Source organism: Canis lupus, chromosome 18, assembly GCF_048164855.1.
Source record: "Canis lupus baileyi chromosome 18, mCanLup2.hap1, whole genome shotgun sequence".
NCBI classification, from domain to species: domain Eukaryota; kingdom Metazoa; phylum Chordata; class Mammalia; order Carnivora; family Canidae; genus Canis; species Canis lupus.
In genome coordinates, this window is record NC_132855.1 from 17,578,555 (window position 1) to 17,590,256 (window position 11,702).

The following is an 11,702-nucleotide window of genomic DNA, read 5'->3' on the forward strand; positions in this document are numbered from 1 at the left end:
CAGATGGTAATTAAACAACCTATTATAAGTGTGCTGAGCACGACATACTCTATTATACATACTCTATTATAAGTGTGCTGAGCACGACAAAGGACAACTACAGGGTTGGGGGGAGGTGGTGGGGCTGAGGGATCAGGGAAGCCCCCCACCCTCCCCAATCCAAGGCACCAGGGTTAGCTGAGCCCAAGCCCCGTTTCTGCCTAAATTAAATGTCACAGTAGACTTAAAAATAAGCTATTACTCAGATTTGAAGAAGGAAAATTTTACATGGGCAGGGAATGGAAAATTTGAGTATAACCGAATATGATATTCCTAAGTACGGTCTGGCTAAAAACAGCCTCCTAGGGGAGGAGGGAGCACAGGGAGTAACTGTCAAGGGCCCGGGTTCAAGGTGAGCTTCCCGCCACACATGCGCAACAGGCCCCGGGGGGGGGCAGCCTAGGGCCTCCATGAGGCTGGAAACCCAACTCACACTCGGGATTTGTCAGCACTTGGCCGGGTCTGCTGCTCCCCTGGCCGCAGGCACGGCAAGCCTCCTGCCACCACCGTCTCCGACAGCTTGGCAGGGCCCCGCCAGTGCTCTGACATTGCCAAGCTCAGTTCCAGAACATTACACCACACCTTACAAAGCACGTACCTTGTTCTCCTTGTAGAGAAACTCAAGATGCAAAACCTTGCGGAGATTATTTCTGCTGTTTATGCTGAGGTCAGAGCGTGGGCGTTCCTGGTCCATGGTCACACATGTCTTCTTTAAGCCCTGCAGGAAGAAATCTGAATCATTATTTTCATTTTAAATCAAAACCTTCCGTTCTCTGATGTAGGTTATAAATAAAAGACTGTTGATGCTCATTATGATCATTCCTATCCTGCCTATCCTGCCTTCCTTGCAAGGAAATTACAAGGACCAAAAACTGACTTAAGAATTTATTTTTAGGCGCCTGGATGGCTCAGTCGGTTAAGGGGCCACCTTTGGCTGGGGTCATGATCCCCAGGTCCTGGGATCGAGTCTCACATCAGGCTCCCTGCTCAGCGGGGAGTCTGCTTCTCCCTTTCCTCCCCTTGCTTGTGCTCTGTCAAATAAATAAATAAAATCATTTAAAAAAGAAGTGAAGGGTGCCTGGGAGGCTCAGAGGGTTGATCTCAGGGTCCTGGGATCGAGCGCCGCCTCGGGCCTCCCTGCTAAGTGGGGAGCTTGCTTCTTCCTCTCCCTCTGTGATCTCTCTGGCTCTCACTCTCTCTCTAAAATAAATACATAAAATATTTTTTTTTAAATAAAGGAGTTTATTTTTATATAAGCTTTACACTTGACATCTTCACTATTATTATTATTCTGAATCTTAAAATAACTCCATGGCCCGAGTTAAGGTTGGAGCTGTTGGCCCATTTTATAGAAAAGGAAAGTGAGGTTCAGGTAACTAACTGATTCACCTAAGGCTGGAGCCCTGGGTTTGCACTAGATTTGGAGCCACAGAATATGAAGCTTTAAAAATAAATAAAAGGAAAAAAATAAGCAAAAGGTCAATAACAATTCCTTTCTTTTCTTGGGTAAGAGCAAGGACTGATCTGCCCAGGTAACACAGGAGAATCACAGAGCAGGGGGCTCTGACCATCCCAGCCTGTGAGTCAGCAATGCCAGGACTGAAGCCCCTGGAAGCACGTGGTAAACATTTGCTGAGGTCCCAGTGAAGCCACTTGCCATCATCCAGTCCTCACCTCCCAAAAGGCCCAATGAAGACACTCCAGCGATGGCAAGTGCTATTCCCTACTATGAGCCTGGCTTCTTCATCCAAAAATTAACCACAGAAGCTGGGGCCTGCCCACCCCACTGGACCATGGGGATCACCCAACACAGAGGAGGAAGAGATACCTCACAAACAGCTCAGCCTGGTGCTAAGGGAGCCTTTTGCGCTTTGTGGATCCAGCCCCTCGTGCTAGTCAGGCCTCAACATCTCACCCAGGTTTTGTGTTCACAATCTTACAGAGACTCCCACTGATGGGAAAACAAGACAAAACCTGCTTCCTGTCATTAACTGAGGGAAGCAGAATTTGTGAAAAAAAGAGATATGAACACAACCTTGAAACAAAGAGAATAAAAAGGAAGTCCTAGGGAGGAGGAACAGAAAGAAATGGGTGTGCATGTTGGGGGAAAGGCAGAGGCATACCTGGGTGCCCTAAGGAGAATGAACTGGGAGTTAGAGGGAGGAGGTCACAGCAAGCACCTACATTGCATCTGGGTTTCCCCACAGCTTTCCAGCCAATGAGAGCAAGGCAGAAACCATGAGAGTCCCCCTCTGCTGGATAACTCTTTATGTCTGTCAGGAGTTCAGATCAGCAAGTCTTGGCACACTTAACAAACTCCCCAGGATGGTGGTACACGCTGACATTTGGAAGCCACTGCGGGAGTGGACAAGGATCCCTCAGGAATCAGCCAGTCCTCAGTCCCATCCAGGTCCGCTTAATCTTTATCACTCAACAAACATTTCCCATGTACCTACGATGCAGCAGGCTGTTCTAGATGCAGGAGATACCAATGGAATAAGACAAACTTCACCCCTTCACAGAGCTGACATTCTGTTGGGGAAGTGGACCACAAACAGGGGTAAATGTACAGCAGGCAGCTGCTGACGTGCACTACTATGCAGACAAATAAAATGAGAGCAGAGACACAGAGAAGGACACTGTTAGATAGTCAGCTACTTATTGAGCATCATCTGCAGGCTCACTCCTGTCTTCCGGTTTTCCCATCTGTCAAATGAAGGGAATGAACCACTAGTCTACTAGTTCAGCTGCTGGAGGCAGAGGAGTAAACAGATCAAAGTCCTAGCCCTCACAGAGCTTACATTCTATGGGGGAAAGCCAACAACTCTAATATGCTGTGGGGAAAAGAAGTGTAGCAGAGCAGGAAACAGAAAGGACCAGGAGGGGGTGCAAGGAGGTTTGATACTTTACAAAAATCAGGAAAGATTTCGTGATTAGGTGACATTACGGGATATGAGCAGGGATATGAGGGAAGTAGGGGAACAGGCCATGCAGACAGTTCAGGGAAGTATGTTCATGGCAAGAAAAAGCAAGTACAAAGGCCCTGAGGCCAGTGCAGCTAGAGCCACGTGGCCAGGGGGAAATGGCAGGAAATGAGGTCAGAGAGGTTGCCTAGAGCCTGAAAAGGAAAGGCCTTGTTGACTTCGATGAAATCTTGGGGGGGGGCGGGGGGGGGGCGGCAGGTAGGGGCAGGGTGAAAACAGGAGCTTGTATTTGTAAAGGATCACTGGCTGCTAGGTTGGGAACAGATTTTTGGAGGCAAGGATTTAAGCAGAAACTAGTTAGGATGCTGTGGGACAACTCACATGAAAGACAGAGGTGGCTTGGACTAGGGCAGTTGCAGCACAAGTAGAAAGAGGTGGCTGCATGCTGTATATGCTCTGGGGGTAAAGCCAACAGATGTACTAATGGACTGGATGTGGGGTATACAAGAGGGAGAAAAGCCAGGAACGACTGCAAAGCTTTCGGCCCAAGTGACCAGAAAGATGGTGACACTGCCTATCAAAATGGGAAAAGCTGCAAGACACAGAGGGGATCAAGAATTGGGTTTTGGACATGTTAAGATATTCATTGTATACCCAACGGAAAATGTAAAATTGGCAGTTGGTAAGAATGTAAGAGTTCGGGGAGAGATCTTGGCCAGACAGGCATTTGGGAATTGTCATCATGTTGATGGCCCTGGAATCCAGGAGGCTGGAGGAGGCACCTGGAAAATGAGTGAAGAAGAGAAGAGAACACTGAGTCTTTGAGTCCCCCAGCACAGCTCCAGGAAATGAGGGGGACCAGCAAACACCCCGAGAGGTTAGAGGACAGAACGCAGAAGGTGGCCTCCAGAAGCCAAGCGGAATGAGTTTCCAGAAAGAAGGGCACAAAACAGCTGTGCCAAACACAGTATTAGATCAAGAAGTGTGGGAACTATAGTTAAAGGTCATTGATAAACTAACTTGACAAGAGTTGCTTCCATGGATCAGTGGGGACAGAAGCCTGATTAGAGCAGGCTTGAGCAAGCAGGAAGGATGAGGATCAGAGCACACATAGTTCTTTCATGGGGTTTGGCTGTAAGAGGGAGAAGAAAAATGACCCAGTAGCTGGAGGGACCTGGGAATCAAGAAGGGGTTCTGTAGGAACGACAGTAGAGAAGACAAAATATATATGCAACGGAGAGAGAGAACTGCTGCAGTGCCCTCACGCAGGCAAGAGGGGATGGCACGCAGGGAGGGGCTGGCCTTTCCCAGGAGCATGGAGAACAACCTGGTAAGAGCAGCAGGGAGGCAGAGGGAAGGTCCAGGCCCAGGAAGGTTCATAACTGGAGTGGTACAGCCTGTGTGTGTGTGCTGGGGGAGGTTCTCAAAACTGCTTGTTTGCTTGGTGCGATGAGAACAGGGAAGTTGTTGTGTGGGCTTAGATGAGAGGGCAGGTGTGAAACAGCCATCCCAGAGCAGAGAGAGGGGGCAGGCTGGGGAGCTCTAACCAGGAGGGCAGCCATGCCTGAGGCCTCAGGGGGCTGGGGGGCCTGAAACCATCCGCATGCTGCCGTGTTTCTCTCCAGCCCCGTTCGGCACTGCAGGGGCAGGCATGGAGGAGGCCGAAGGGAATCTGAAAACTCGGAGGGCTGGGGGGTTGGCGGAGGGAACATGATGAAAGAAGTGAAGGGCAAGGGAGGTGAGCATGTTGTTGAAGGTGGGATTATAACGACGGGAGGGTAAGAAGTGGGGAGAGGTCACAACAGGACTGGAGGGCCCCGGGAAAAGTTGGCAGGAACTATGGAATGCAGATGTGAGTGAGACTGAAGAACAGTTTATGATGGGCGGGCTGCTAAGGAGGCAAGCTGCAAGTGATGATGACAGACTGCTTGCACAGATTACAGGAAGGGTACTGGTGACCACAGGCCCAGGACATGCCCGCTTGGAAAGGTGGCATAAGTAGGATGGGAACAAGTGACTGCAGGAGAGGGAGGCTGGGGCACAAGAAGAGCCACCCTGGAGCACCCTGACATTGCAGGAGATGCTCATGACTCTCCGAGGGCAGCCCACACTTAGAAGGGGGCCAGCGTAGCTGGGTACGATGTAGGGGAATGGGCAGAGGAGGCAGTCGTGGCAGATGAGGTCGGAGGCACCGCCTGCACAGGGTCAGAGAGAGCCTCGTAGCCCAGGTGAGGCGGTGAGGCCTTCCCTTGGATTTTATGCTGCTTGTAGCAGGAAGCTCATAGAGAGTTTTGAGTCAAGGCATGACAAGATCTAACTTGCTCACTGTGGGCAAGTTTCTTTGCCCCCTAGTTTCATGATCATCTTACATGAAACGGAGTAAGTATTCCTGTCTTTCAGGCCTGTTACGAGGATCTGAGAAAACAAACAGGCAACCAGAAGGCACCTCACATGATGGGAAATCTAGGTTATACCGGCCTTGTGCCAAGCCCTGAGGGGAGTACGTGGTCTCTGCACCAGAGCAGAAAGAAGCTGACGAGGAAAGTACAGCTGGACTACATGGCAGTCCCACCTCTCCACAACTTTCTGAGTGACTGTGGGCAACTCCTTGGTCAGGTCAGGGCTTTAGTGTGCCCAGATGAAAAACGGGAGGGAGAAGGGCCGGGTGAACCAGACACGGCCAAGGCTCCACCCAGATCAGGTGTCAGCTCTGCGGACTGGTCTCGTGGGTGAGACAGGCAGACATATAAATTATAATGTGAGCACCAGTGAGCAAGCCACAGACAAGGTAAGTCAGTTATTCCGATGGAAGTTATCCAAGAAGACTTCCTGAAGGAAACAGACCTGGGGTGGGCCGTGGATAGAACAGGCGAAAGCATGTGGGAGAAGCTGGAACCCACACTGGGGTGGTACACTGGGGTGGAGCTATAGAGGAGCCTTAGATATCCAGGGAGGACTTTGGGTTTCATTTGTACTCTTAAGAAAGGAAAGGCAAGAGGAAAACAGAGTTTTGCTTGGTGACCCAGGCTTCAAAGAAATGATAGTGGGCAGCCTCCCAGGGCGTGCCATTGACATCAGATGTGCAGCCAAGACTTGGTGATGGAAGGTCAATTAGCCTGAAACACAGAGCAGATACAATGAAGCCACATTGCATTTATTTTTTTTTTTTTTAATAGAGGCACCGGGGATCCCTGGGTGGCTCAGTGGTTTGGCGCCTGCCTTCAGCCCAGGGCATGATCCTGGAGTCCCGGGATCGAGTCCCACGTCAGGCTCCCTGCATGGAGCCTGCTTTTCCCTCTGCCTGTGTCTCTGCCTCTCTCTCTCTCTCTGTCTCTCATGAATAAGTGAATAAAATCTTTGTTAAAATGATAATAATAATTTTTAAATTAAAAAAAACATTACTAAGAAGCAAAGAAAGACACTTTGAAAACATGCACAAGAGGGGCGAGAGGTAAAGACAACGCTGACTACAGGTACCTACTAGGTGCCAGATACAATGCTTGGGGACTGCCCATATGTTATTATTAATCCTCATCATAAATCTGCAAAGGGTGGGTCTTATCAATCCTGTTTTACAAATAAGGAAACTGAGGCAGTGTGACGCACCCAGGCTCACACTCTGCTAACCGGTTGCCGGTATTTGAACCCCTCCACCTGATTCCAAGGCCCTTCCCCTTTTCCGCCCCCGCCCCCCCCCCAAAAATGATTTTGCTCGTGTGTTTGTTTAATCCAGACACCGGCCCCGGCGCCCTGCTCAAGTGAGCAGGGGGCCCAGTGCGGAGGCTCCATCCCAGCTCCCTGGGGTCACGACCCCAGCTGAAGGCAGATGCTTAACCAACTGAGCCACCCAGTGCCGAGCCCTAGGGAAGGGGTCAGAAGGCGGCAGAGGCTTCCGCAGTCACCTGCAGCGACCTCTGTCTCCCACGGAGTCCCCACCTCCGCTGCACATGATGATGCTTAAGGGCCTCCCGGAAAACTCTCCCGCTGCGACCCGGGGCAAGCTGCGCGCCGCCGCGGCCTGCAGCCTCTGGGCTCCCGCCGCCGCCGGGGACCACGCACGACTCAAGGGCTCGACCACCCGGGAGCGGGGAGGCCGGTCCCGGCCGCGACGAGGCGGCGGCTGTGCCCCCGGGGGAGGCCGGGGAGGGAGGCCCGGGGGGGGGCGGGGAGGCCCGCGCCGCCGCCCCCGTGCAGAGGCGAGACCGGCTGCCAGCGCGGGGCGGCGGGGCGGGCGGCGGGGCGGCGGGCGCTGCGCGGGGCCCGCGATGCCTCCTGGGAAATGTAGTTTCGGCCGGCCCCGGGCTAGAGGCGCTCCCGTCGGGCATCCCGGGCCGGGCGGCTGCGGCGGCGGCGGCGGCGGCGGCGGCTCCCCCCGCGCGGAGGTGCGGGTCCGGCGCCCCCTCCCTGGGGCAGCGGCCCCGAGCGGCGCCGGCGGCGCGACCTACCTTCCTGCTGAGGAACTCCCGGACCAGGGAGGCGGCCACCTCCTCCACGAAGAGGCTGTCCATGCCGCCGGCTCTGCCGACGAGGCCGGACGCCGCAGCCCGGGCCCCGGTCCGTTGGGGCGGGTAGGGCCGCGTTGCCGTGGCGACCGTGTCCCCGGAGCCGGGAGCGCTCCTCCCCTTCCCCGGAGCCCGCGGGCTGGGAGGGCGGGCGCAAGGGGAGGAGCGTCCTGCGCGGCTCAGCTCCCGGCTCCGCACCAGCCTCCGCTCGGCGCGCGCCCCTGATGGCCCGCGGCGGGGAGCGGGGGGAGGCCTGCCTCGGCCCCGGGGGACCCCCCGCAGCTGGCTCCTGGGCCCACTGAGGCCCGGGGACCTGGGCGGCCTGCGCTGGGCGGGTCCCTGTGAGCTCCGTGCAGAAATTAAAGGACAAGGGCCTCACCCGCTTAGTGCCTGCCGTCCCATAATGACACTGCCAGTAATTGAGCGCCAAGCGTTATACAGGTGTCCTGGAAATAAGGACCCAATCATTATAAATATCGATAAGCATTCCCAAAGAAAAATAGGCTCTGGGGGCAGCCCCGGTGGCGCAGCGGTTTAGCGCCGCCTGCAGCCCGGGGCGTGATCCTGGAGACTCTGGATCGAGTCCCACGTCGGGCTCCCTGCGTGGAGCCTGCTTCTCCCTCTGCCTGTGTCTCTGCCTCTCTCTCTCTCTCTCTCTCTCTCTCTCTCTCTCTCGTGTGTAAATAAAATCTTAAAAAAAAAAAAAGAAAGAAAGAAAAATAGGCTTTTCCGAGTGCCGTAAAATGGAGCTGCTGAGTAAATCAAAGCTATAGAGTATGACCCCAGTACCCAGCAAATAGAATTTCTCCATGCCACAGACTAGCACGAAACAGGCATTAGCCACCAAGAGCATCGGCCTCACGGTGATCAGCTGTAATCTCTTCCCCTAAGTTAACTCGCTGAGCTTTCAGCAATGGAACTGAGTGGGAAAAGTTAATTCCCAAAAGACTACATGCAGCGTAAACGTAAAACAACTTCAACCAGAAAATCAGAACTTGTAGGGATATAAAATATAATGCTTTCCGGTAAAGTTTAAAAAAAAAAAAAAAAGTGCAAGGGGGCAGCCCGGGTGGCTCAGTGGTTTAGCGCTGCCTTCAGCCTGGGGCGTGATCCTGGAGACCAGGGATGGAGTCCCACGTCGGGCTCCCTGCATGGAGCCTGCTGCTCCCTCTGCCTGTGTCTCTGCCTCTCTCTCTCTCTCTCTCTCTCTCTCTCTCTCTCTGTCTCCCATGAATAAATAAATAAAATCTTAAAAAAAAAAAAAAAGAGCAAGGGAGCAAAGACCGCATGATTCAGAAGGGGGAGGATGGAGCACAGGGTAGGGGAGAACCACATGGGTAGATATAAGTAATTTTAATGTTCTAGATGTCACAAGGGCATTTGTTACAGCGTTTCTATCAATGCATTAGTTTAATAAAAGATGGCCTTGCAGGGACTGATTTGAGGAGGATGTCATGAACCACGGCATATTATTAATTCTATGCCCCTGAGGTCCAAAGGAAGGGGGGGAGGAAAGGGGAACAGAGGGACAATTTAGATGACTTTGTCTCATAACACAGGGTTCTGTGCCGTGTGTGCATACACACACGTGCATGTGTAAAATCATAGGCATCTCTGTTCAGCAGTGGCTCTAGGCATCTGAGTTTGTGTCATTTGTATGAGTCTGACCACAGGAGTTTATGGGGTCCTTGGCTTCTTCCTGGTGCCCCACGGGGCTCTGGAGCAGGGTCCAGCTGGCGTGGTATGGGCCTTAGAACAGGCCTGCTGCATTATGTTGTGAGAGTTGTGGTTCATGTGCTGCCTCCTCCAAGATGCTCCAGATTGGGACTGACTGAATGGATCCCCTTCCAACCTCGGCTCCTTGAGAGCAGGACAGGACTGGGCATTTACCTGGGTCAGCGGGCTCCAGAGAACAGAGGTGGGAGCATGGATCTGACCAGGTGTAACATGTCTAGACCAGCTGGGTTGGAAGGACATTGTGAGAGTCCTTTTAATGACATGACCCTCAGTCCTTCCCAGCCATCTGGCCACCACTCCCAGAGGTCAGGACGGGGAGTCCATTCCAGGTTATTGTCCTTGGCAACATGAAGGAGCAGTTCCTCTCCAAACTCTCCACACAGCCCCACCTCATTGGCCACCTCCCAATCTCTACTTCATATGGCCACTAATGTGAGATTGGAGATGGAAGACCCACCCTCAGCCAGGCCCCAGCAAGATGAAGTGCGACAGCCACAACCATGGTGAGATTTGGCCTTTCATTCAGCCCAAAGCACATGAGACCTCCTGAGTCCCAGGGTGATGGGTCTTGCCATCTGTGCAGGTCTGTGCAACAGGGCCATCCAGGCAGAGGGAGGAAGGAAGGAAGGAAGGAAGGAAGTTCTTCCTCATATTTGAATGTCAACTAATAAACATAGAAAGAATGTTGGAATTGGCAAATAGAAAGATGGAATTGGCAAATAACCATTTGACAACTAGCATAATAATCATTCATTCACGCAGGAATCATCAATGGATGCTTAAACTAATGGGTCAAAGTTTGATGAGAACAGGACATTTATATAATCTCAAAGCACTTCTATAAATGGGAAAAAAATGTCACTTTAGAATACAGAAAGTTGGCCCCTATGACATTCACCCAAGTGATCAGAGTCACCATCACCAACAATGGGACAGATCAACATCATGTCCCTCCTTATGCACTGAAAGAGACAATACCGCAGAAATGGTATTCCTGCCAAAATAATAAGAAGAACAACAACATCAGTGACTTTAACAAAATCCAATTTCGTTTGTCTCTTATAGAAATCCAGGACTCACACAGTGCCACACAATATTGGGTTCCCCCATTTCTTTCTCTCTTGTTTCTCCATCATTGTATGGCCTTGACCACGATGGAAGCACCCATGTTCCAGGTAGCAAGATAAAGGATGAAGAATAAAAACCAAAGAGTCCATATGTACCATATCTTGAAGAAGTTTTCCAGAAGCTGGCACAGAACACTCCACTTACATCCCTATGATCAGAACTCCCTTGCTTGGTCACACTCAGCTGCAAAGGAGGCTGGGAAATGTAGTTTTGATTTGGCAGCCATGTGCCCAGCTAAAAAATTCTATTACTATGAAAGGAAGGATGGCTACAATGGACCCGGGAGGACAACGAACAATCTTTGGCACACTGATGTTTCCTTTCAAAATGGCATATTTCTACACCCTCGGTCCTTTCTATTGGGATCTCAAATCATGGCACCCTCTCCACCTCAAGCACTTACTGTACACACAACACACCCAGTGGTGTGCCTGGACATGCACGTTGCTCAGAGGCCCATACCCTGCAGACCTCGATCCCCAAACATACCTGGGCCAATCTCGCTTCCATGCCTGTGCACAACTTAAAATCTCAATGCCATTTCCTATTAGGGATGACAATAGCCTACGGAAACTCTCCCGTGGCCTCTATGCTGACATTTAAGCTGATTTAAGCTGAGATAACCAGAATGTCCAAACTTTGTTCCTTCCTTCCTAGATAAGCAAATTTAAATGCCTGTGGTAAATAACTGTTTCTCTTGACCTTGGGCTTTTTCAGAGCTCTGGAGGGAAAAGAGATTTGGAGGTTTTGAAATTAGCATGGAGTAGCAAGATGGCTGGACTTGTCAGTTCTCCGATAGAGCCTGGGGATCTCCATTTGCCCTGAAGGCACTAGGGCAAGATGGGTCTGCATTTAAGGGCACAAATGACAACAGCCACAGATCCCATCACTGTGTCTTTTCTTCCTTGTCTCCCACTCCACCCACCACCTCCACCTCCACTAGGATGTGGGGTGTTACAATCTTGGGGAGGGAGGATATTGGGGAAGTTGATATGCTTTAGGAAGCTATAGAGTCTTTGTGGAAGCTTCTCTCCAAGTCTGGCTTGGCCTAGGATGGTACTTGATTCCCATAATATGATCGGGTGGAGGCGTGGAGAGTGGGAAATCTCCTGAGTATCTATAGCCAGCAGCCTGTGTCTTGTCTTATCTGATCCACTGCTGGACCACAGGGGCCGTGCCTGCGAGGTGGGCCTGGGTCCTTGTGTTATTAGTCACATCACACAAGTTTTTCCCTCTGCCAGAAATGGCTAGGCCTTCTCCTCTCCATTAAACGTTGTTAGTGAACAACTCACTCTTAAAACCCAGCTCAATGGTCACTTCCAGGAAGCCTTCCAGGAATTCCCCCAGGCCCAGCTCCACGCTCTCCTGGCAC

General features: G+C 51.8%; 1 protein-coding gene and 1 long non-coding RNA gene across 8 annotated transcripts in view; one reads left to right on the top strand and one right to left on the bottom strand.

Annotated features, from left to right (window-relative positions):
- The window catches only part of MINDY4 (MINDY lysine 48 deubiquitinase 4), a 104,265-nt gene extending 96,675 nt beyond the window's left edge, over positions 1 to 7,590 (bottom strand). For all 7 annotated transcript variants that reach the window (XR_012010712.1, XR_012010713.1, XM_072783595.1 and 4 more), the window contains exons 1-2: positions 7,409 to 7,590; positions 638 to 757 (exon numbers count right to left, since the gene is read on the bottom strand). Coding sequence is in view for 5 of the 7 variants with exons in the window: in XM_072783595.1 (XP_072639696.1) it covers positions 638 to 757; positions 7,409 to 7,471 (183 nt within the window). In the remaining 2 variants the exon portion in view is untranslated. The remainder of the gene's footprint in view (positions 1 to 637; positions 758 to 7,408) is intronic.
- On the top strand, positions 3,227 to 6,595 carry LOC140609462 (uncharacterized). Its single transcript, XR_012011288.1, has 3 exons — positions 3,227 to 4,293; positions 5,364 to 5,751; positions 6,140 to 6,595. It is a non-coding gene; the product is annotated as an uncharacterized lncRNA (long non-coding RNA).
- Positions 7,591 to 11,702: the final 4,112 nt, after the last annotated feature.